At 32.4% G+C, this 27,132-nt stretch overlaps 2 protein-coding genes across 9 annotated transcripts in view; one reads left to right on the top strand and one right to left on the bottom strand.

Annotated features, from left to right (window-relative positions):
• LOC129801485 (mannosylglucosyl-3-phosphoglycerate phosphatase) overlaps nucleotides 1-25,048 on the bottom strand; it is a 41,873-nt gene extending 16,825 nt beyond the window's left edge. The window contains exons 1-3 of one of the 7 annotated variants that reach the window (XM_055846588.1): nucleotides 24,909-25,048; nucleotides 1,845-1,983; nucleotides 1,188-1,608 (exon numbers count right to left, since the gene is read on the bottom strand). In XM_055846588.1, coding sequence (XP_055702563.1) covers nucleotides 1,188-1,608; nucleotides 1,845-1,976 — 553 coding nt within the window. In that variant the 5' untranslated portion in view covers nucleotides 1,977-1,983; nucleotides 24,909-25,048. Of the gene's footprint in view, nucleotides 1-1,187; nucleotides 1,609-1,844; nucleotides 1,984-13,662; nucleotides 13,782-13,841; nucleotides 13,990-19,334; nucleotides 19,437-24,604; nucleotides 24,747-24,908 lie in introns of those variants that run through there. The other 6 variants (XM_055846589.1, XM_055846587.1, XM_055846591.1 and 3 more) reach the window with 6 other exon arrangements.
• LOC129801517 (zinc finger protein 85-like) lies at nucleotides 25,048-26,779 on the top strand. 2 transcript variants are annotated; one of them, XM_055846680.1, is made up of 4 exons: nucleotides 25,048-25,215; nucleotides 25,284-25,598; nucleotides 25,734-26,514; nucleotides 26,574-26,779. In XM_055846680.1, exons 1-4 carry the CDS (start codon nucleotides 25,170-25,172, stop codon nucleotides 26,776-26,778), a joined length of 1,347 nt encoding a protein of 448 aa, XP_055702655.1. In that variant the 5' UTR covers nucleotides 25,048-25,169; the 3' UTR covers nucleotide 26,779. The 2 variants fall into 2 exon arrangements, with proteins under 2 accessions (XP_055702655.1, XP_055702654.1); XM_055846679.1 differs by having other exon boundaries at nucleotides 25,284-26,514.
• Nucleotides 26,780-27,132: the final 353 nt, after the last annotated feature.

Raw genomic sequence — 27,132 nt, 5'->3', positions numbered from 1 at the left:
TTGAAATTTCGAACCCGGCTGCATCGGTCTTCATCGGTAATGAATCGGTTAAGTACCCATTTTTTGATTTTCAAATGCTTTTGTGATTTTTGAATCAATTTGATCTTTAGTAGATCAGTTATTCCAAAAGATTATGCAAAAAGCTAATTCACGGTGAGCTCTATCTCGTGAGTTTGAGCATTCCGCAAAGCTGGGACGCTTTGCCATCTCTTTTTTTTTTCAACAACAATCATCTGTTAATCTGTAACGAAATGATCCTAAAATATGAACATTCTAATTTCAGTACTTCTAGTACATTATTTTTAATGGATTAAATAAATTTAAATGGAGAATAATAATAGAAAGAATATTTTATTCGCATGATTATTTTTTTAATAAGTTTTAATTTTTTCGATAGCTTTATTTATCATGTGATTAGTTACTTTCTTTATTGACCTTAATTAAAATGTTAATCTCATTAATTCCAAAACCACTAAATCGAGTTTCTCATTAAATAAACTTTTGTCTAAACATTCAAAAACCATTTTTTTTACTTTAAAAATCACAAATTGATCATTTGACTTTTCGATAAGAAAATTTCTTCCCACATCATAATAATCCTTATGCTGAAATCTCAAGGCCTCATTTAAAGACTTCAACAAACCTTCGCGAATAAGAATGTTCCCAGAAAAACCTTCAAGCAATTTTGCTGTTAATTTTCTCCAAGAAAAAAAAACCGCAATGACTTTTTTTTTCATAAAATATCCTCAATAGCCCAAAAATTTAATTCCAAACAATTTAATTGAATTCCCCCCCCTCGCCCCTGTAAAATTCCATTTCTTAAGAATACTTTAAAGAAAGTACACGAACTTGAGCTCAAGATCCCTCGTTTTCCAGATTTGCATAAATTAGGAAAGAGAGAAGTCAGAGAGTTTGTCAACTTGTTTGCCAATGTTGCTCCCGGAAAAGTGGGAGAATTTATTGCTTCATTTGAGGGTGGTGTAATTCTCCTCTCACCTTCCCTTATCGACAGAGTGTATAATTGGATTATCTTGAAGGAATTTTTGGCGGCAAAGTGCGCAACACCGAGAAATGTGAATGATTCTATATAGCGTGAATTCTTAATGAAATTTCTTCATACATCCCATTCATGGGAATTGATGTCTAACTCAATTCTGGAAAGGAGAAAGAACAGGAGAAACACTCACCAAAAACAGCACATTTTGTATTGATGGCATTAAGCACGGGGATCATCTGTTCACCCTGAGTGTAGGTGCTGAGCATACTGGGCGAGAAGGCATCCCCGCTAAACAATACCAGAGGCTTCAAGTCCCGGAAACTATTGATAGCTGTTGCAAATCTGGCGGCACCCCCAATTGGCTCTGCGGCCGAATTAGGTTCGATGTTGTACACGTCGTTGAAATGGAGAATTGTGATGGCATCCTTGGAAGCGGCTGGAATTTCGCGATGAGGCGAATGACTATTGCAATGGACAATGGAGGACACAGCAGTTTCTTTCTCAGACACTGGCTCCATGCCAGCCTCCCTGCGCGCCAGAACACTCGTCGGATGGGTGTTCTGAAGTGTCGTTACGGCCCTCTTTCCCGCCTCTCTCACCTCAATTGAAGCCTGAAAAAAAAATCCAGGGTAAATTCCTAAATCTCCTAAAATTGATTAACTTTCGGCACATTTATACAATAAAAAAATAAAACTCTAATACGGACGTATTTAAACGAAAATAATAATAATAATAAAAAGAAAATAATACACAGTAAACCCAGATGAAACAATAAACCAAAAGAAACGAAAGAAAAATCACAGAAAAAAATAAATTGGAAAGTTTTTTTTTTCTAAGAAAAAGACACCTGTTTGAGCCACCCGACGACATTCTTGAGACTCTGAGACACCTCAGACGGTTCCGGAAGACTCGCAGAGCCAGAATCCACGAGATCACCCCATTTGGACCGGAGAGCTGCTTGCGCTGCAAATCCAGCCATTCCCTGACTTTAAACACACATACACACGCATTAATAACTCAATAAAGATGGCACATGAGTAATCGATATCAAATTTTCTAGCAATTCCACAACCAATTTCTCTCCCATATTATCCCCACGGAGGTGATTTTTCTTATATTGCATCTAATACCTCCAGGGAAATAAAATAGAGTAAACACTTTTGAACTACATTTTAAAAAATTGGATAGAAAAAGAGTACAAAAAAAATCAAATTGACTAAAAAATATTGCTATTTTTTTATTTAAACAATTCGTGAATTTTCTTCGTAGTTGTTTTTAAGGTTTTTATGCTTTATCATTAGGAGTTCATATCTAAACGCCATTGGAAAATCGACAAGAAAATTGTATTTTATTAATGATAATTCAATTGCAGATCTTATATTTTATGTAATCCCTTGAAAAAGTCCCTGAAGTTTAGGCAGGTATAATTAGTGATTCCAACAACGGTTAACCGAATTCGAAAAACCGGTTAACCGCCCTATTTTGGAGACGGTTTTAAAACCGGTTTTTAGATATGAAACCGGTTTAAAACCGTCTCTTTACAAAAATTTTAAAATTTCTCGCTTAAGTTTATTTCTTGAAAATCAAGATACACTGCAATATATTTCCTTGACTTTAGAAGGGAACCTTAAGTGCAAAAATGTAATCTGTAGTATGGTAGTATGTTAATAATATATGAAGGATAGTAGTAATGGGATTCCTATACGTTTCTTCCGCTCTTGAAAAGAATTATTTGCTTAAAGGTTATGGGAAATTATTTCAGGACTTCTTCACTTGAAAATATTTTATCTTTTAAACCTTAATTAAATACTTACAAGACTAAAAAATCAATTGTACATTGAGAAAAAATTTGTAAACGATTTAGTACAATCTTGTAAAATATTGTTTTATGTAGAAAAGTAACAAAATGTTTATCTCTCCCTGTCTTTATAAAGATTTTTATTAAACTACATAACTATAGATATATTTAACTACATATCTTATTAAACCCAAATTCACTAAGATTGTTACACAAGATTCTTGTAAAATGTTTGTCAAAATCTGGTATTTATTAGTTTCTCAACCAAATGGAGTAAAATGCAATAAGGTTTCCTTTTATTTTATTTCTTTTTTTTTTCAAAATTCCTATGGAATTTTGTCTATGAAATTATTTGTGAATTTTGTATAAATTATATTCATGATTTTAATGATAATACCAAAAACTATGCATCGATATGTTTTCTGTAGAGAATGATCTAAAAAATTGACTTTAGAAACCTCTGGAAATCTGGACTTTTTGTTGAAAAAAAAAATAATAATTTTGACAATACTTTTACAAGATTTTAAAAAAAATTATAGCGAATATAGGTAGAGAAAAATTTTCGTAACTGTCCTTCCAACATTCTTTTTTTTAATATTTTTTCGATTATTATTTTTCTTCCACGATTCAAATTTTCTAAACTTAAGTTTAACAAGATTTAACTAGTCATAAGATTTAAAAAATAAAGAGGAGAACTCTTATGGTTTGTTCGTTAAAATATTCTTTATAAAATACTTTTTTTTATATTTTCAAAAATCTAGAATAAAATTTTTAAGTATTTCCTCATTAAAAAAGATTGTCAAAAATGACAACGTTTAACCAATTTATTTTAAGAAAAATAAATTGTATGAAAAAATAGTTATTTTTACGGAAATCTACTTTCCTTTAGCTTTTCCACAAAACAATATTATTGGAAAAACTCTCAGTAGTTTTCCTGCACTCTGAAATTTTTAGAACTATTTTAAATACAAAATAAAGGAATAAAAGAAATAAGTTCCAAATCCAAACTAACTGAGAAGAAGAATATATTTATTTGTTAAATATTACATCAAAATTAAAGTTCTGAAAAAATTGCTTAAAATTCTATGATCTAAATTTCAATTTAAAACCGGTTTTAAACCAGATAGCCGGGTTTGGAGCCATCCAAAACCGGTTGACCGTCTATCTTAAAAACCCGGTTATTCGGAATCACTAGCTATAATAACTCTAAATCAAAAAGTTATAGGGGAAAGTAGTGCAGTAGTAATCATGGGGTAGTTATAAACACTTATATTCACGTCTACTCTCTTCTTGGACTTATGTCAATCATTTTTTCAGTGGACAGAGTGAACAAGGATCCCTATATAATATTTATGAATTCATATACAGTCTGTTAAGTAAGAGCGTGACCGGTGTAAGTTGTAAAAGAACTCAAATATCGGACTATTTTTTTTTTATGTGAACCGATATATGTGATAGATGGCATTATTATCGTAGGTGCTTTGTCATAAAATATTAAATTGACGTCAAATTCGAACCTCGGAAATACGTTATCCGCCATAAGTGCATGAAAAGTGTTGCTCTCTATCTAAAGGCATCTTTTTTTTAAATTTTCTTCCCATAGAACCAAAAATTCCTCATGTAGTGACCAATAAGTACCTTGAAAACTTAAAATTGTTCGTTTAAAAAGTAGAATAAGCGATTTACAGAAATGTAAAATGTTAAATTAGTTGTCAAAAAAATTTAGTCAAACGCGACCTAAATGAAAAACTCTTTATTTTCTCTTTGGTAAATCTTGCATTAAAATTTTTACTGTTTTCAATGGTTCTAATAACTCTGACACTCCCATTTAGATTTGGAGAATTTCATAATCAAAATTCATATATCTTTCTTTCTCAAACGCTTTCCACATGTCTATCGCACTCTTCTTCAATCAAAATTGAATTGAACAAAATTGAATTTGTTATGTTAAGAAGAGGAGTGCGAAAGAGTGGAATAGACATATGTCAAAATTTTTGAGAAAGAAAGGGATATAAATATTGATTAGGGTAAGTGCTCATAATTTTGGACAGTTTCTTATTTTGGACACTTTGAGGATAACATTGGACACTAAAAATAAATTGATTAAAATGATGGATTTTTATTCCAATATTTGATGAAAAATGAATTCTATCTAAATATTTGTTCTTTTTGGAAGATTTAGACACTAAATACGTTAAATTTTGAATATGATTTGAGTTAAAATTGCTTTGTTGAAAATTCAGTGTGAGCAATTGCTTACGAGAAATATGACAGAACTTCGTGGCTTACTTCAGTCTTATTTAGTTTTGGTGAAGTACTAACAAAGTTTGTTCGCTGTTTTTGAGTGATATTATTGAATATTCATTGAATATTGTTTTGATTCACGTTACTGATGATTTGTACATTTGACCTGAAGTGAGATTTGCCTTGTGAATTATATTTTTCGTGTGAAAAATGGGAAATTTTTTAAGACATTCACCAGTGAGGTGATGATTCTTATTTTGGACAGATGTTTTTCTCACGAAATTTCGTGAAGTTTTAGCTTTTGTGATGACTAGGTTGGACAAATGCCTGGAGAAACAAAGGAGCATCATCTCTACGAAAGAGATGTAGCGAGAAATGCCTTGAAAGGCTCCCGGAAAGGTCAGGGAATGAGCGAATCTGCACGTACTTGGAGTATCGAAGTCAACTCACTTTAATGAATGATATGGAAAGTTTCCGGGCTTCTGTGACATTCTACGTTTGCCTGACATGAACAGGAAGAGGACTTGGTAAGATTGATTCATGAAATGAAGAACAATGGGCATCCTGTTGAGGAGGATTAGCTGTCCAAATTTACAGTCAAGTTGGACAAATTAATAAACAAGTTGTCCAAAATAAGAGTCAAATTCACCTCTACTTATCAATTCATTTTTAAACGTAATTAAACTAATTTTAATAAAAATAAGACGATAAATAGCTTGCTAAGTTTCTAAACAACCCTTCTGAAAAGAGAGTAACAAGAAATGTCAATTAGTATAGAAAATATCGCACTTCAAACTTGGAACTTCGATGCTTATAAGCAGACTGTCCAAAATTATAAGCACTTCCCCTACATGCAATTTTGTTGATCTTAAAGGTGTAGCAAAAGGATTGTGACTCCAGCACACCTTTTAGTTCAAGAAATATATCTGTTGATTTTGTTTGACCCAGGGGACTTGGTCCTCAACAAAGCCTCAATCTCTTTTATTTTAGAAAATAGTGAATATTGCAATTTTCGTTTTGACAAATTTTGCCCCAGTCTCCCCTACATCAAGTTCTGTAATAATTTTCTGAAATTGTGGAGAAATCTCTAAAATTCACATTATAAAAACGGTTTCAAACGTCCTCTCTCTCCCCTATTCACAAAGTCTCTGAGCTCAAACAATAAAAGCATACATTTAGTTCAAGTATTTTGAGATGATAAAACTTTATTTAAATTGTAAAATCATTTTTAAAATCTTCCACTTTCTCAAATATTTATGACAATGAATAATTTAAAAATAATAATTACTTATTTAATTTATTGCCCTCCAAAATAAATAAAGTCACTTGAACATCTTTAAACAATTTATTTTTGAAAGAAGAAAAAAGTATAGATAGAACAGCACTGTAAATTTTTCCCCATCAATTTTCTTTTATTTCTGGAAATGTATTGAATTTATTGAATTACAGTCAATTCTTAAGACTTGAATCAATACATTTTTCCGACATTTTCTGCCACAACCGACAAGACAATCACACAAAAAACACTGTGTTAAAAATTCAAAGGATATTTGAAATTACTGTCTGCCTTTGTGATGCATTCTCCCAATAATTTCCTCTGAGATTTTTTTCTCTGTACAAAATATTAAGCTTTTCCTTTTTATGGTATTTTCCAATATAAAAAGTAATGCATTTCTCCGTCATCCTCTCACATCAATGAATGCGCGAATTTATAAATCAATTTCTGAATGAAAAATCTCATAAGATCAAATATTTAAAAGGGAAGAACTTCTTGAATTTTAATCATGAACAACACATATTACAAGTGAATCCTTTTTATTTTTAGCCAATTGTACATTTTGGCTGAATTTTCAGACGAACTTTTAATAATTCATACAAGTATGTGGGGAAATGACGATGAGGGAGAATATTTTGAAACATAAGCCATTTTCCACAAGAAGAAACATAGACAACATTTTAGGTTGGATAAGGTTTTTCCAGCATAGCGAGGGGATGTGCAATTAAAAATTAATTTAGAAAGGCATTTTAGGGATCTCATTTACAGAGAATCGTACTCTCTTTGTCTCTCTCTCCCTCCCTCCCTATTTCCATTCCAAGAAGGAAAAGAAGGTAAGTTCTTCTTTGTGGAGATTCTAGGGGACCTGGCGAGGAAAATTAATTCTCTCTTGCCGAGGTCTTCCAAAAAAATGCGAGGCTTGTCAGGCCTCACCACAATATGCCCTAACGAAGGGGCTATTGTGGCATTCAAGTTAATCTCTATACATCATGACTGAAATGGTCTTCTGTAGGTATTTGCGTTGCTCGCATGAATTATACGTTAGAGTGAAAAAATGAGTTTACCTTCAATTAATCGTCAATTTTCTCATTAAAAACTATCTACTAAGCAATAGTTACAATTTTTAATTATACTACATATACTATCAAAGAAGAAAAGAAACCTTATACAACAAATACTTCATAATTGATAATATTATCAGCGTTTATGCACCCTAAATAATGAAATTGTAATTAGAGTAAATTAAATTTTTCGTAAACAAGTGTGTTATTTGTTCGTATTTCGACGAAATTATATATTTACAATGTAAATAATGATTTATTTATTATTAAAGTTGACAATTCTTTAATGTAATTATGCTCAATTCAATACAGAAGACAACAAACATTGCTCAGGTCGCAAAATAAATATTTTTTGCAATTGGATAGTGCTTGAAAAACCCTTGCCGGGTTATTTTAAATATTGTCCTTATGACATCTCACTTTTAACCCTTTGAGGACTATAATAACAATTTAACAAAATTATTCTTTCCTACACTTTTATTATACTTAATTCTCCTCATTGCTTTATATACGAATATCTTACAGAGAAGCGTGGGAAAGTTTAAACTATGGTGTGAATAGATTGCACTTTCTTTTAAAAATTATTGATTTTAAGATATGCATCAGAATTTTCTGCAATAAAATACCATGCCCAAGGGAAGACAATCTGATGAGAATTGATTACTCCGATTACTCTATTTTCTATTTTCAGAAAATAGTCAGAAAAAGTTTAAAGAACTTATCTCAACATCTTTACGTGGCTCTATTACATATAGACAATTTCAATTAAAGCCCCAAAGCGGATATTAATAAATTATTTTCTGCGCTAATTTCAAGGATTTGATTGGTTCCTTGAATATGTTAAAGGAGTTTATTAAAATAACTTTAAATCACTTTTTCTTAAACAATTTCAAGCAGCTTTGAGTGTTCTAATTTGATTGAAAATTTCTACTGAAATTATAATGATTTTTAATTTACTAGGGTTAATTAGTGGTAAACAAAGATAAACCTGATAAACCTAATCCTTTACTTTTGGTTTAAAATCTTAATTTTACATAAATTGTAATTTCTTATCATTTTAAAATGGTATAAATTGGGCAGAAATTTCCTTGTGTGATTTTTTAGCGTTTAGCCATACCCTGCAACTTCTTAGTAGCATACTTAATCCATTCTTCTACAATTTATTAAATTTTCTCTCAATAAATACTTTAATATTTATTTATTACTATTACAAATATAAATAGTTAAAACTTATTCAAATTGGCTTATAATTTCAGGACTTTTCAAATATAACATAAAATTGTTTAATCCGTCAGGGAATCTTTAAGGGCGAAACCCTTAATAAAACAATCGCATGGATGGGCGCCTGGGCCGCCAGAGGTTTCTCCAGGACTCTCAGTGTTCCTCATCACGATCTATTCCTTACGACCGACGATCCAAAATGAACTAAACTACTAATAATCCTCTCTACGAAATCCCCCGCCCAAAGGCGTAACACACAGACTAATACTATTAGGAACGCTCCTTAGAAGAAATCGGTGTCGCTCAGAGAGACATCTATGAGGTCAATTCAAATACCAATGGACGGTTTAACCGTTGGGGAGATGGGGAGAACCTAGGCTAGTGCTAACAAATTCTTAATCAAATCAATAAACAAATAAATTTTCTAGAATTGTATCATATCAGATATCACTTAAATTAAGCTTTAATAACTGAATTTTCATGAATTATAAATTCCATTTTTTTAAAAGCAATATAAAATTGGCTGAGTATCTTCCTTGTGAAATTTTTCAGAACAATATCTTAATTTCTCAAATTAAATTACCCCTTACTAATTCCATATTTCTACTATTCCATTCTACTAGTACTATTCTATTCCATACTGACTACTAAATTTCAAGACTTTTCAAATAAATTTAAACTTGACCAAATTAATTGAGAAATAAATCCTATAGAATTATATTGAGTATTATCACACTTGCACATTGAAATTTTAATGCGATTCACAATAATTGTATTATATGAGCGTTCAAATATAATTCGTGACTTAGAATTTGATTTATTTATTGATAAGTAATTTATAAATTTATTTCAATTAGAAAATCAATGCATAAGCTTCATATATTTTTTTAATGCGAAAACATTATGCATTTGGTCAATTTAAAATTTAAACCCATTTTCACAAGCTAAATCTATACTTTTATAGATAAATAGATACATCCTAATTATTCAGTGAATCAAAGTAACATAAATCGCACATAAATCAACGCTCATTAGTAACATTAATGGGAATCGCACAATATTTAAACATTTGAGGGCAACATTTAGTGTTAATATTATTGTTTTTTGTCAAATTAATGTAAAATAAAAAAAATGATACTTCATATTTTACAAGTGCATCGCAAAATTCGTAGTATTAAAAAATTAAAATATTCTTGAGATCACAATTATAATATTTAACTTGATAATTTATTTCCAGTTTTCATTTTTGTATAATTTGTTTGATGTAAAATAGATAAAATTGTACAGAATCTCACGTAATAAAGGTAGATTTACCACAAAAATAAGATGATTTTTGCTATTTCAACATTATCTATGATTTTATTATTCTTCTTCTATAGAAAGTTTTCTAATTAATCGTCCGAATGAGTTACAGAAGTAGAACTAAATTTAAGTCCAGTGACTAATAAAATGTGTAAATTTCTATGTGTATATTTCTAATTTTTTAATGGAAAATTACTGAACGAAAGGATTGTCTTAAAATTTGACTTACAGTAGACTCTCTCAAATTCGGGCATATAGGACCGAAATGTCAGCCGAATTAGACAGAAATTCGGGCGACATGTGCATATAGATATTGAGTTTACACACTGATATATATCGTAAATTGCATGAAAATCCCTCAATAATGCAAAATCACATCAAAACTAAGACAAACCATGCCAAATTTGAGCATATTTGATTCATTTGATAATCATAATCAAACTTGAAAAATGACAACAAACTTTTTTCAAATGTAACCGCTGCCCGAATTAAAAAGTAGCCCGATCTTAAAAGAGCCGAATTTGCGAGAGTCTACTGTATAATTGCGCAAAAAAATTAAGAAATTATTGGTTATATGAATTTTATTTTTTTTTTATTAAAACGGCTTAAGAGAAAAATGAGAATCCTCTCTAGTTGAAGTCCTATGGCAGTATCATTGCTCCCTTACATTACCTAATTTATGTTTATAAATTTATTTTGTTGTCAAATTAAAAATGAAATGTGAATTTAATTGCCTTTACAGTAGACTCTCGCAAATTCGGCTCTTTTAAGATCGGGCTACTTTTTAATTCGGGCAGCGGTTACATTTGAAAAAAGTTTGTTGTCATTTTTCAAGTTTGATTATGATTATCAAATGAATCAAATATGCTCAAATTTGGCATGGTTTGTCTTAGTTTTGATGTGATTTTGCATTATTGAGGGATTTTCATGCAATTTACGATATATATCAGTGTGTAAACTCAATATCTATATGCACATCCCAGCGAGCACCAAATGCTAAGCTTTTTCAAATCAGCTGAAAACATATATTTTTTCAGCTGAGCTCTGCTGACCTCGAAGTTACACTAGCGATCGCAGTGGCAATTAGTCAAAGTTATTCTTTTTCCCCAATCGAGTGAGAGACTTTAATGCACTTGGTTTTTGTCTTTGCTGAGTTGAGTAGAAGCTAAGGTTAACCTTTTCCATTATTACAATTTTATGATTCTTACAATAACCACATTTCACATTAAAAAATAAAGCAAAAAATTTAAAATTCACAAAAATTTAAAAAAAAATCATATTTATAATATATTTTGAATAATATGTATTCTTAAACCTTTTGCGACCAATAAATTTAATTTTTTTGTCTAATTTTATCAAAAAATATTGTGAATTCATTTATAAAAAAAATATACTACACCTAAATTAAAATTGCATTGCCAAGAATTCTTGTCCGTTGTGATTTTAGAAAATTAATAACCCAAGAAATTCTTGGGAATTCTCAAGATATTTTGATATTTAATGAATTCTAAATTCGAGAAATATTGAAAAAACTTCGGAACCTCATGGAAATACCAAGAAGATCAAGAACATATAGAATTTAGAGCCTCTATAATTTTTATTTAATGGTATACACAGTCTACTCAAAATTATTTGAAATGATTTCCAACAAATTAGCATATTTTCCTGACTTCAAAGGTATTTAAAAACTCTCTTCTAAAAAATATAAATGCATATCATTTTAATTTAAAAAATGAATCATCAAATTGAATAAATTTTTCATTTAAAAAAGAATACGTACAGTATTAAAAAACGATAATTGTTGGTTTGTTATTTTACCACGATAATAAAAGTAGTTTTTTGCGTAAAAATGCGCTTTAGAAAATTTATAATCGAAAATTTATAAATTGAAAAGTGCAGCATATACATTATGCATATGCATCGTGCACGGATCATACATTTATTTCACTTGTAAAATATAAAACATTTTATAACATAAAAAAAAATATATTTTCCGCATTTGCCGCAACAAATAAAAACGCTTTTATGTAAATTTTTCAACTTAAATTGTGATAAAACAATTATATTTTATTTTGTAGTATCCATAGAAATTTTTTGTAGTATTTTTAAAAGGCATTATTGAACTCATTAACTCTTTCCGGACCGCAGCATATACTGTAAGCCAATTTCACTTTTTTTTTAAATCAAAAATATCTTTGTTCAGAAATTAATTGCGGTCCTACAAAAAAATATTTTACATTTAGACATCCTTATAGTTTGTAATCATTCACAAGAATAGGATTTTTATCAGTTCTGAATAATTAAAAAAAAAAACATTGTTTTCCACAAAGTATTCATACGCTGCTTTGAGTACTCAGAGTCCCAAAAGAGGCGAAAGAGTTAAGTGGGGGAGTCACAACTTTTAAATGGATTTTTTTAAATGCATCTGCAACTTTATTTACCATAAAAAAGTTAAAAAAGTAGAAAAATCCTGTTTCAAGATCAATTACAATAGTTGTGACCGACTGTGAGCATAATACATCAATGGCTGTTCCAGGAAAGATGCCAATATTTAATTGCGAAAATTGAGAAAAATATGCTTTTTGCAAAAGAAAAAACATATTTTTCATAAATAATGAATAATTTTATAACCCCCGACTGAATATTTCCTCAGAAAAAAATAATTTTTTTTCTCGGGAAAATAATGACGCAATTCACTAAAAAATGCAACATTTTTGGTCGGGAGTATGTTTAATACTCTTATTTGACCATTCTCTATAGGCAGCATACCGCAGCATAATTCCTATAATAATATAAGTAATAAAAATCGTGATTATAATAATCCCCCAAGTTGATAAATAATTTCAGGGGAAATTCCAAGTCCATTTTGACATTTTGAGAGAAAAAGAAAAAAAAATGAAATAGAAAATTGCTGCTAAATGCTTCCTGGCGCCATCTACCGGCAGTATTTAGTTCTGCCATCATCCACTGCGAGCGCTAAACAGTGCCATTTTTATGTATTTGCTTAGCACTTTTTGTTCGAGAGCTGCTGATTGGCCAGCAGACCGATTCAGCAAAAAAATGCTGAAAATCCTATTTTATTCTGCTAACTGTGCTCGCTGGGATGTCGCCCGAATTTCTGTCTAATTCGGCTGACATTTCGGTCCTATATGCCCGAATTTGAGAGAGTCTACTGTACTTCACAATTTTTAATGAACAACTTATGCAGGTATTTTCCTCCAAATATATATAATATGTATAATATATATACTTTTTATGAGCATTTGAGTATTTATAATTCTTTTAATACTTTGTTAATTTAGCTCAGACCAGAAACATGACACAGAAACTTAAATAAATGCCACAATAATACGTTTAAATTAAATCAACTCACTTCCACAAACTTCTGATTGTTGATGACATCAACCAGAATATTTGCTTAATTCATACTTATCATTTATTAATTAACCGTATAACTTCCATTGTGCAATATTGTATTTACCTCTCTCTAACAATCAATAATCTCATTAAATCATCCGCAGAGATTTTCAATGTTGTATTATTTTGGCATTAAATGCGTGTACGCATCGTACAAAAATAATTATTTTAGCAAAATATAGGGGACCCGGCGAGGAAAATTAATTCTCTTTTGCCAGGGTCTTCCAAAAAATTACTAGGGGCTAGTCAAGCCCCTACCACACATGGTTGTGAGGTTATGCGTCTTGTTTACAAGGAATGAATAAAAATCCAAAGCAATACGTTTAATTCAATTTGTGTTGCTCACATGAATTATATGATTTTGTAAAAATCTAGCACTCAAAGAATTCACTAAATTCACTAACTTATGAAACTCATTTGCATCACTGTTGACACTGACACATTAGTATTTGCAATAGAGAGCGATAGAGAGAGAGATGTTAGAGAAAAATCACAGAAAGGGCAGATACGAAGAACATTCCTCACCAATTCAGGACGTACAATCCTAATTTTCTCATTGTAAATTGCGTGCAAAAAATCTCACAAAAAAGTTCCAATGAAATTGTAGCACGAAAGTACGATAAAATTATCTGTCTCTAGAGGAGAGATTTTCCTTGGTTGAAATTATAAATAATACTGAGCTGATGTGCCTGAAAAACCTGACACATTGCTAGCAATTTTTGTTTACACAAAAACACGCAGTCAAATCAGCTGCTTTCTCACACACAAACCCAACATTATTTCCCAATGCATGTAAGCATTTTTATATACAATATTGCCACTGAGAATGTAGTTCAATGGCACGACACGACACTCTTTAATGTTTGTTATTCATCTACATTCCTCTTTCCACCACCTTCCACTCTCACAATCTGTGAGAATGATTTTGGTTTCCCCTTCACAAATTAGTAAATCCGCAGTGTCTCAAGTTCAAGACTATGTTCAGTCTCTCTCTCTCCCTCTCTGCTTCCTAAATCATATTGAATAGTGTGGTTTGGAATGAGGACCTGGCGAGGAAAACTAATTCTCTTTTGCCGAGGTCTTCCAAAAAAATGGGTAGAGGGATCATCAGTGATAATCCCCCCATCACCGCCCGAAGGCAACCTTCGGGCTCTATCAGAAGTGGAATTAAACCATTCAACGTACACCAATAAAGTCGTATGAGCCAAAAACTGTTGTTCGCATGAAGTATGAGATTAATGAAAAATAAATTTTACCAATTGATGCTCTGCAAAGAAAGCTAAGTTTGCATTTGCCAAAGTTAATAATTAATGTTAAATTTAAATAAATGCTCGAAAATTCATTAGACTATATAAAATAAAGTATATTGAAGGATTTCTTAGTGATTTCTGTCCTTAGTAGTATAGTAAACATCAAGGTACATAGAGTTAATTTTATATTGCTATCACACCTATTAATTAATTAGTAGATAATACAAATTGATTTTCGCTTTGTTTAAAATATTAACTATATAAGTGAATTCAAACTGAAGAGTGTGATAATTAAACTGAATAATAATTTCGGGAGATATATGGGGCAAAACTTTATTTAATTCTTTGCATTGTTGAAGACAGAAATTTAGTGAAAAGAAATGGGTGAGAACTTAGAAAGAATTACATTTTCCCTATGATTTGTTCTCCTGCAAGCTTTAAATTCATTGAGAGATTTTTGCTTAATTTTTAACAATCAATGTGATAAAATCGAAACACTCACTTTGAGGACGCATAAATCATAAACGACTTTTCCTCACGGCGTTATCACACTTGCACATTAAAATTTTAATGTGATTCACATTAATTGTTGTTTATGAGCGTCCAAATATGTTATTTGTGTCTTTGAGTCACTTAATATTTGGAGTTTTTCTATTTATTGATAAAGAAGTGGACTTGGCCTGCAAAAATAAGTTTAAATTTACATGAAGCATAAATATTTTTCACATTAAAAAATTAAAGAGAAAATCGCATTAATTTTTCGCATTAATGCTATAAATCAATTTATATCAAATGTTGCGGGCCAAGTCTACCTTTTTATTAACAAATAGATCAAATTTTGAATATAAAATGATTCAAACACATAAATTACACATTTAGACTCTCACCAGCGACAATTAATGTGAATCATATTAAAATTTTAATGTGCAAGTGTGATAACACAGTCATACTTCCTTTTTCTTCCATTATTATTCGTCAGAACAATTGGAAAATCAAAAAAAGTACCAAATTGACCTCTGGTCAGCTCCGTCAACTCTGTAAATTACAATAAGGCGTCTTCTATACGGGGTATTTCTAAATGCAGGGGGAAATCCTCCATATTAGAAATGAGGCACCTTTGAAATAGGGCTATTTTCTAATACTTTTAAATAAAACTAGACCTTACCATGATATAATTTAACTTTACAAATCAATCGTGAAGCTAAATAACAGCTAAATTATGATAAGGCTCAGTTCCATTCAAAAATGGGAGAAAAAAATGCCAATTTCAAAGGTGCCCCACTTCCCCCTACTCCGTTCCTGAGATAAGTTTTCTTCACATCCTGTGTTATAATTTGTCGACATGGGCTCTAAAAGAGACAATTTGGCAGACTTTATATTTTATTTCGAACGTCTCGAACGAGGTAGGGGGAAGTGGGGCACCTTTGAAATTGGGATTTTTCTCCTATGTTTAAGTGGAACTGAGCCATATCATAATGTCATTTAGTTTCTCAATCTGGTTGTGCAGCTAAATTATACCACGATAAGGCTCAATTTTATTTAAAAATACTTGAAAAATCCCAATTTCAAAGGTGCCCCACTTCCTCCTATACCGATATGCATATCTTTAAATCGAAATAAGATATTGAAATTATAAAGTACGTATTTTCAAGGACAATTTACGAGAGAAACATCTCTTAAAAAATTAAAAAATAAAAGTTTGTTACGTAATCTTACAAACAAACGGAACTTTCGAAGAGGAAAGTTTTATGCGCCAAAAGATAGGCAAATGTTGCCTTTGATGCCCATTTAAACGAAAATATATTGTGGGATTTACCTATAAGTGATCAGGAGAAAGTATGTAATGTTAGGTGTGAAATTCCTTGAGAATGTGAAGGTCTTTGTTACCTAATGATGAAATGAAAAGTTGATTATAAATATGAAAGCTGACTTCTTCCTGCGCTTTGGGCAGGTCAGGAATTACCTGTGAGATGATAAAATATATGAGTAATATAAACTTGTGGTATCCTGGTCGAAAGGCGATTTATTTCTTTAACATTAATACTTTGCCAGAAGTGCCACAATTCACTAGTTAATTTTCACTAATAAATTGCTTCTGATGACAATAGATTAAGTAAAATATTAAGAGATTTTTGCAAGACGATGTTGGCGTGCCCAGAAGAAGATGAGAAGAGAGCGAGAAAAAAGTGGGGCGCGAGTTGCTAAATGCTCACCGCTGAAGCAAAATTGGCGCTGCAAGCGGCAAGTTACGATATATATTTTCGAAAAGAATATTTCGAATCAAGTTCATACATACCTTCGAATAATGTGAATTTTCTTTTATTTTTTCTAAGAGACTTACACATTTCTATTAAAATATTAGATAGCTTATCATAATTTATTGATAATTACGTAATAATCATGTGTAAGTCTCTTTAAAAAAAGTAAAAGAAATTCACATTATTCGAAGGCATAAACGTTCGAAGGGAGAGTACTTTCCCCTAAATGTGTTTTGGGAAATAAATTTCCTTTTCAAGAATACAAAATAAAAAAAAAGTGTTGTAGTAAGTAATTTCTCAATGATTTGATAATGCATTGTTTTTACTTTTTTTGCAATCCCAAGCAAATGATATCGACTTATCAGAATATAAGTCGAACAACTCGATTTTTCTCAAAAATCGTTTTATTCGCTTTTTGGATACTTCTTTATATCCTCTACCTTCCCTGTTAATAATATACTTGAAAGACAATTATTTTCAAAGTCATAGAGATTTTAAATCTCAAAAATCCTATATTCTGCATGTAAAATCTCAGCTTCAAATCGCTCTCCTGTGAAATTTGCCTACTGCGAGTTATTCGTTTCTTATTCTGAGCGGTCGATATGAAAAATATCCTTTTCTAAAATTCTATTGATTTGATGATTGAAAAAATGTCATAATTTTATTAGAAACAACGTATTTACTAAAGAAAAACTTCAATTTCTCAACGAATATATTCATGAAATTCTTTAAATGTTCTCTGTGTGCATAATTACATTAATTAAATTAAAAAAATCGTCGAGAGTTAATCATAATAAACAGCGAAAAAAAATTAAATGAAGCGTGAAATAGATTAAAGGATTACCTATAATGCATTTGTATCTGACTTTATCTTGTATTCAAATATTTTAATTAAATTTATTTATTCTTATAACTTCACAATATTTCGAAATAGATCGCCTGGCAAATTTTCTTTCGAAACAGAAAGTCTGACAGACTTTCTATTGCACCTGAGACACACTTGATTTGATCACAGCAAACAACAAGGAGTTTATTTCAGAAACGAATCTCTTGGGGAGATTTCCCAAGACTCAACAGTGCATAGGGGAAAGCTCGCTACTTTCGGACGATTTAAGCTTCATACAATTCACTGTTTTCAATGTCTTATAAATAAATTTAGAACATTATAATATTATATTTTAATAGCTAGTCCAATGCCTCAAATTCTCAGAAAAGCGCTATGGGTGAAATCCATAAGGAACATAGAAAAAAATTGAATTGTCCGAAGCTTGAGTCGTCCGAAGGTAGCACGTGTTCCCCTACGTTTCGGAACACCCCTATTTAAATGAATCTTTAAATCCGTTAAACTTATTCAACCTAAAGAATTATTCATCCAATTCATTCATACCTCTACGTCTCTCCTCTACACTTTAGTTTAAATAGAAAATACAAAACTCTAATCAAATTTACTTGGTTGATTCACAAGATTTAATGGAACGTTAATGCCTTTATAAAATTGACGATGGTACTATAAATTGGACCAACAAGCAAATGAACAGCAATTTGTGCTACTCTGTCGCGGGAAGCTTTGTCCACATTTTGCGACAAATTTACGAAAATGCAATTCCAACACAAGCAAAGAGAAGCTTTTAGGTATGCTGGTAGGTATGCTCGAAGGATTTATATATTGGAAAAAACATTAGGATTTACAGAAATAATCTTTCTCTGCAAGTGTCAGGGATATTCCCTGGAGTTTTCTAAATTCGAAATGAGAAAATGGGTTAAAAGGAAAAATGTGACAAGGGTCAAATATCCAGATAGAGTACAGATGTTTGTTCTTTTTTTTTCTTCTTTTAAACATTACCACATCGTGTGGAAAATTGAAAATTGTTCGTATATTTAAAAAAGAAACAATAAAAGACAAAACAATTTTGATGGATCCCCCAAAGAGATGAAACACATTTTTCTGTATTTGCGCAGCGATATATGTAAAACCGTTTTTAATGTAATAACAACAAATAAATAAATAAATTTGAATGGAAATTGATGTTGCCTCGTTTCTTTTTAGTATTTCATTCTTCCTCATCTCAACGTGTCATTTTTTTTCGGGTTTGGGTATGATACATGGAAATCCAGAGAGTTTTCCCTTTGGGGAATACCATGAGGGATATGTGAAGAAGAAAATTGTTTAAAAGGATGTCAAATGAAATCATAGAGCTGGATATGCTCTATTTAAGGTGAAATACTGAAGACTTTGCATGTGGAATAATAAATCACGAGAAAAATACAGCAAAACACGCTCGAGATTTTACGACGTTGAAGAATAAGTCAAATATAGTAAAAAGATTTCCATCATGAGAACACTGAAGGTTTCCTTGTGTGGTTTGGTGTTGCAAAACGAGGAAAACGTGCTATGTAACTTCCTCTCACACTTCGCCACGTGAAGAAAAATCTCTAATGATCGATTTTATGAGTCACATTGTGTAACCACAATCAATTTAACTATTAAAACAAATTAATAAAAATCACACCTTTTCAACAGACATTCTTCGGTTCAAAGAAAAAAGATCCAGAATTGCTGTTCACCAAAATATTCCACAACTACACGACCACTTCAATCAGAACCGTAACGTAGACTGATCGTTAATTTAATTTTTGCGATGGAGATTTGTGGTCAGAGATTGACTGACATGAGAATGTGGGAAGATTTGACTGGTGACAACACGGAAGGGGGACTGATCAGTTTGATTTAATCTCTGATAATTTTATTACTGAAAAACCATACAAAAGCAGAGCAATATAATCCACAAATGTTTTAATTAGTTCTTCAGCTTAAGAGTCCCTATTTTGGCATTTATAATTAGTAAATCTAAAGTTTTAAGAAAATTGACACAAGGATATTTTATCTGTGGTTAAATTCTTTTCAGGTATTTTCGAAGATAGGAGATATCAACTTGACTTGAAGTCGTATCAACTGATTTTTTGCGTTACTTAAAACGCAGTGCGTTTTTTTTATTTATATACGTTTTATGCTAATAATGTCTAAAGCTGATTGAAATTAAATTTTACTTTATTTTAATTTTCCACGCATATTTTGAGATTTTTTGTGCTTTTTGATACTGTCGTTTTTTGATTTCTTTGACATCTTTTGTTTTCCACTTATACGTATCTTTGAATAGTTTTTTTAATTAATTTAAAAAATCCCTAAAAAGGGTGAATTTTTATTTTTTTATTTCTAGGAGGAGTATTAAAATGTTTTTCGATCAAACATTATTCAAACGTGTTATTCTAAAAAGCTTAGAGGAAAATTTACACGTGAATTATGATGCTATATAGCTTCTTATGAGTTTTTATCGCATATCGCAAGATTTTATTTATATACCGCATGTATAAGAATTCCTATTCAGTTGGAGCTCAGATGAGATATTTGAAACAATAAATCTAGGAAAACCTTTCAACATTTTGTTAAAATTAAGTATTTTTCATCTTTCATGACGTGGAAAAATTAACCGTAAATTAAGTAGGGGAGGGTGGAGCAAGTTCACGCAGTTAAAATTTTTTTCAAAAGCTTATTTGGTAAACAAATATGAACAATATTTAAACTGTCTCTTTAGTTGCTCAACTACGACCACGATTAGAATATCGGTTCAGGCTTGTCAAGAATTCCAAGACCTTTCTGACCACCTCAAACATGATACCATTCAAATGAGAAATACGCACTCTGGAAACCTTTTACCCTTTTACATTGAAAAACCCTTATTAACTCTTTAAGGACGATTGGGTCACCGGTGACCCAAAAATGAAATTTTTCCTACGGTCATCTAAAGTTATGTAGGGGAAAGTACTCTCCCTTCGAACGCTCATGCCTTCGAATAATGTGAATTTCTTTTAATTTTTTCAATTCAATTCAATTCAATTTATTGTTACACTTAGTGTCTTACAAATCCATAGATTCTATATTAAGACTATACAATTTTTAAAGAGACTAACACATGATTATCACGTAATTATTAATAAATGATGATAAGCTAACTAATATTTAATAGAAATGTGTAAGTCTCTTAGGAAAAATAAAAGAAAATTCACATTATTCGAAGGCATGAACGGGGGCAGTACTAAAGGGGGAGTACTTTCCCCTTATTGCTCTAAAAAATGAGAAAAAGTGATTTTTTCTGACCCCCGATTTTTGACCCTCTCGTCCTTAAAGGGTTAAGGCTGCCATCCCCTTGGGTTAAGGGGGTTAAGGAATGATTCAAAGGTATTTTCCTATAAGCATGAAATATCCGCTATGACAATTTCTGTAACATAATTCAAATTGAAAAAAAAAATTGCACGACGCGTTTTCGAACAATCTTAAAAAGCATGGTTTTGGAGGGGAAGTCCCAGGGTCAACTAATGGAGGGGGATGCCCCTGAAAGTCCTAAGTCTCTATCTCTAATCGTCTGGTCTGGCCGGACAGATTTCCAAAATTCTGCCAAAATATGACCCCCTAGCTTAGGGATTAAGGAATCGAAATATAATGTATATGTAACTCAAAATCGAGTGATTATATTTACCTACTCCTCTCTCTGTGGAGTTCGAGCGGTAAAAAAAAAATTAAGATTGAGAAATTAACAATAAGCCTACCAAGACTCGATCAAATTGACCGGTTTAAAAACTTTTCAAAATTAACACATATTTAAACGGCGCAATGTCACTTATCAAACTTTATGAATTTCTTAAAATACGCATGTAATATAATTTTCAGTATTTATATTTTATATTTTTCTCTTTTTCAAGAAAAATTTGTTAATATTATAATTTTTTATTTATTCTTTTCAAATTTTCAAAGACATCTATTGTTATTTTCTGTTTTTGAATATAGCGAAAAAGAGCGTAAAAACTGTTAAATCTTCTGATTAGACCTATTTGTAACATTATTGCTAATTTGATCACATATATCGCGTTCAGAAATAATAAATACTCTACTTTTTTATATTAAATTGTTCTGGAACAATGGCAGTTCACATCTGTAATTTGTCTCACACACGATAGAATATGAAAGAAATAGACCACGCCCATTTTTGCGAACCGACTAATTTTATGCGACATTCAATTATATTACACCTATGATCAATTATTAGGCTAATAATTTGAGTGTTAATGTACTGTAATGAACTGGTTTTGAACCGATAACAAATTTTTGTCCAAAAATCAATTCTATTTACTCTTAAAACTATTTTGGGGTATCTTTTGAGTAATTTATGAATCAGTTGAAATCGGTTGCGAATCGCTAAATAGTAAATGATGCGAGATTACTTTTGAGGTAATAGCATCTAAGGGCTTCGACAGACTTGAGGATTAGCCGAGAGACGGCTTAGCGTAATTATAGTAGAAATAATGGTCAAACTACATTTCCATCATTTTCCACTAAGCCGTCTTTCGGCTTAAGTCTTAAGTGTGTCTAGGGCATAAATCACGAACTTCGCAACGGCACTTCGCAAAGCCAGGAACGCTTTGCTATCCCTTTTTAATGTTATGTGGATTTATGTAATATCAGTTGAAATTTTTTATTTTAGTTAGACTGATGTGAATTTGTAAATATACTAAATAAATTCTTAATGCAACCAATAACAAAAGATTTTTTTGCAGTGGTAAACATTACAGGGAGTTCCGCTTTCAAAGAAATTTCGGGCCCTAAAAAAAGCTCGCGGATTCACTCCAGTGACACAGAGAAATTGCATACCCACAGGAGAAGTCTTTGGAATAAGTTACGAAAACGCCCTGATGTATGCGTGAAAAATACCACGTGAAAAATATTTATTTATTTATTTTGATGTACCGGGCTTTTTTTTTACCATTTAAGGGAGTCCGTAGTGCAATTTGTAAGAGCAGTCGGCTTTTGGGCGGTGTGACCCCTGGCTCGACTGTCACAGTTGTGGGTTCGAGTTCCGCCCGGTGCAAATGATTAAAGCGTCTGAATGGACATTTTTCACGAAACATTGTAATCTGAATAATAAATTTGTAAACTGAGTAATGTACAAAATGGCCATATAAGCCCGGTACATCGAAATAAATGAATAAATCTTTTTTACCATTTTGTACATTTTCAGTTTACAAATTTTTATACAGATTACATTGTGTATGAGAAATATGTCCATTCAGACGCTTCAGTCGTTTCCACCGGGCGGGACTCGAACTCACAACTGTGACAGTCGAGCCGGAGATCACATCGCCCAAGAGCCGAACGCTCTTACCAATTGCACCACGGACCCCCTCCGTGAAAAATATTTGCATACATTTAGGGGAATTCAAAAATTATTTTCTAAATAAGCTCCCAATAGTAGGCAATTCATATCAAATTCGTTCAATCCGTTTTCACTTAACCCGGAACTCCCTGTAAACTATATTTTGTGATGAAGAACTTGAATTTGCAGAGTGAAATTAACGACGGGGCAATGCAATTTACATGAAAAGAAAATCAATTTTATAGAGTAAAGTCTCTTTCTTTACTAAATTTAATTGGAAAAATACAACGCTTTTCTTTGTAGTCATTATAGAAATATTTGTACCTATAAAATCTTATGTGAAATGTAGCCTTTTAAGAACTTCCTGTGCTTTTCGTCCAAGTAAAAGCCGCGCAATATACAAGGACTCTAACCAAAGTGGGTCATTTTAAGCAGCGGATTTATTATATCTATCTTCAGTGTGAATGTTCTTGAGGATTCAGTCTAAATTCTAAATTTTTGGAGTAACAAATCTATCCAAAATGACCTTAGACCAACGCATAAATGAATATGTGAACACATTTATGGTAAATTCCAACTGAAAATTTTCCGAGAGCTCCATAAAAAGTCACTCAACTCACATAGATTTATGTATAATGGGAGAAGGAAGTATTTTCACAGCCTAAATTCCCCTTTGACCTTTCAGTCAGCTATTGGCAAGGAGTTTTTGTGGCTTTCAAAATTGAAGAATTATCACGATTGAACTGTTGCACAAAAAAAAAGTTATCAAATTGTCTCCGGATGGGATGTAAAATTGCTTCAGTGTATACTAAATTTTAGGGGAAATACTACACTACTAAGCCAATTGGGGCACAATTTGTGCTTCCCGGAAATTGTTGCAATATCGAATATCGGAGATTTTTTATCTCGCGAAATGGATGGATATTTGGGTTTATGCATCCGGCGGACTGGCCTGTCAGCAATAATTCTGGTCTAATTCTCAGGAATAATGAGAAATTGTTTGGAGCAATAACACGTGCTACATTCTTGCATTTGATTTTTTTTTTTTTGGGAGACTTTCAGGGTCTTTCGTGTGAGGAACTTTTATGCACGAAAGACTTCTCATGCAAAGTGATCAGCCCCTGGAGTTTTTGTCCTTGTCAGATTTGAGTGTCTTTGACAAGGATACAGAGTGTTATACATTGAATGAGCTTTTAGTATGAGGAACTTCTGAGGAATCTCCCCTTTTTTTAGCCTCTCTTGCCTTCCCGATACGATTAAAAGCCCTCAGACATCCTTTTTCATGGACAATGAAGTATAAACGCAATTAGCATTCCAGAACAAGTCAAGCCACCCACTTACTTTTCCTCTCCACATCTCACACCCACTTCTGCCCTAATCCCATCTAGAGCCACTTTTGCACTTTTCCCATCCACTCAACTAGATTTTTCATACACTATCCACGCACATGTCGAAATTCAGGCAATAAAGGGATTATTCTGCAGAAAATGCGCACTTTTTGTGAATTTCTATTTTACCGGCAATTTTCCTACCAAAATCCTCCAAAATTTCCCTCCAAAAACACACACACTTACATAATCTAATCACCAGACGGAAAATCTCCAGAAGATTTGTGCAATTTCACTGACTTTTTTCTACTTTTCTGACCATCTGCATCCACATGGTCTTGTCACGAGCAACACAAAAGTGCGAATGTGGAAAAATCTTTCCCGCAATGGGGAAATATTGATTGAAATTTTCCCACTGAGTCTGTGTATGTGTGTGTTGGGGGGATGCAAAAAGTAATGTAAAAAGTTAGGTTAGGTTCATTATCATCCCCCAAAAACTCACTATCACACTCTAATTCCAAAATATCTAATCGCTAAAAATCAAACTCACTTGTTCAGGTATCCTTGGAATTCAATAAATCCAGCAAGTTTCTTGCCGAATCTCCAATTTTTGCAGGAAAACCCCACGAAAAAATCACCAGTCTTGCCTTCGCATTGCGTGCGACTCCAAGTGGTGAGTACGGGAACTAACAAAAAACACCCTAGTTTTTTGGCGCACTTTGAAGCCGTCGAGGAAAATTTGGGAGCTTTCTGGAAAATCTTCCCGTTTTTGCACGTTTAAAAAGTATTCCTCTGACAAAATTCACTAGAAATGTCCAGGAAGCTCAGATCCCGAAATTCAACAACTAAATTCAAAGGTAACTTGATATTTTCTATTGTTTTGTGAAATGTTTTGTTTTACATAACCTCACTCTTGCTATTGCAGTGACTTCTCCTGAGAATATTTTGCAAAATATCGGAAAATTCTGCCAATTTTGCCTGAATTTAGAAAGTGAGCTCGTAGAGGTGGGTTCTGCAATTATGGGAAACAATACCTATGGGGATTTATTTAAATATTTAGTAGGAGATAGTAAAAATGTTAATTTGGAGGTTTCTGGAGGGATTTGTGAGGATTGTGCTAAGAATCTTGTGTCAGCTTACAATTTTAAGCAAAAGTGCCTTGAAAATCTTGAGCTTATCAATCAGAAACTTACCTCAATTTTAACGGAAGTTAAAGACGAAGCTGGAGAAATGCCTGAAAGTGAGTATGACAAAAACTTTTCAGGAGCACAAAAAGAATTCATTTGTGGTGAATGTGGGAAGATCCTCTCGAGTAAAAGTGGTCTGAAATCCCATTTATTTCGGCACAAACATGGGAATCAATACAAATGTCCAGTATGCGAAGATATCTTCAGGAATTTCAACGCCCGGAAACGTCATGTAAATCTGGTGCACTTTAACCGAAAGATCTATCAGTGTTTGTTCTGTGAGGAGTCTTTTCAATACAACAACACTCATCGGGAGCACATTCGCAAGGTGCATGAGAGAGAACAGGACGTGGAATGCCCAAAATGTCCTAAGAAGTTTTACTCAGAAGGAGAACTTCTGAGACATCGGGCTATTCATGATTTTGTACCGAGATGCAAGCAATGTGGGAAGACTTACAAGGATATCCGGATACTGAAGAAGCACATGAAGATATTTCACAATATTTCAAATTATCAGCCACCAGAGTTGTCTATCAAACCGGATGAAGTGCTCCCGGAAGACTGCATGGTGACCAGGAGGATTTTCTCATGCGAAAAATGCCAGAAAGTTTTCAAAGGTCCAATTAATCTCGAAAAACATCTCAAGACAGTTCACCGGGAATGGCTTTGCACAGAATGTGGAAAGGTGATCAAGGGAACTTCCTATTCTGTCCATATGAATACTCACACTGAGAATCCACAAATCTGCCCTGATTGTGGCAAGGCTCAAAGTTCAGCTGCAGCTCTGAAGAGGCACCAAAAGAGAGTGCATGGCCCTAAAGTGGCCAAAAGCTATGACTGCCCTCAATGTAATCTTAAGTTTGTCTCTCCGCACACGAGAAGGTACCATGTGGCTAAGATCCACACGAAAAAACCTCTCTACGTCTGTCACTGTGGTCAGGAGTTTCTGTACCATCATGTTTACAAGAGGTGAGGTAATTCCTTTATTCCCGGATTGTTTTCAAACGGATTTTATTCTTTTTTCGAAGGCACGAAAGAAGGGATCATACTGGAGACTTTCCGTATAATTGCGATATCTGCCCCAAAAAATTCCTGACCTTGGCCGAATGCAGGAGACATCGTCAGAGTCACTCCAACGAACGCAGTTTCAAATGTCGAATCTGTGAGAAGGACTTCAAGACAGATGTTGCTCTGTACATTCACATGAAGAGTCACCGGACGGTTGAGAGATAAAGACCTTCAAAAACCAGGTAAGTCGCTGTTATTGTACATTCTATCAATAAATTATCAAAAAAAATCACTTATGTTTTACGTAACTCCCTTCCGGAAAGTCCAAATGGCCTTCCAGTGAAGGTGGTCAAAAGATCTCTGATGTGACTTCCAAGAAAATTCATTGAACCTTCGAATTTGCTCACAATTCCCATTGAGATAAAAAAAATTATCAAGCAATTTGTAATCTTAGCTCTTTCGCTATCACTCTGAGGTCACTATTACCTGTTGAATGCATGGATGACGGTGAAAATTATCTGGAAGTTTTAATAACTTCCTTCCGCCCACTTTATTCGTCATCATTTCTTTGAGATACTT

This window comes from Phlebotomus papatasi, chromosome 2 (genome assembly GCF_024763615.1).
Source record: "Phlebotomus papatasi isolate M1 chromosome 2, Ppap_2.1, whole genome shotgun sequence".
Lineage (NCBI taxonomy): Eukaryota > Metazoa > Arthropoda > Insecta > Diptera > Psychodidae > Phlebotomus > Phlebotomus papatasi.
Note: the sequence above shows the minus strand (reverse complement) of the source record. Positions and strands in the feature narration are given on the sequence as shown.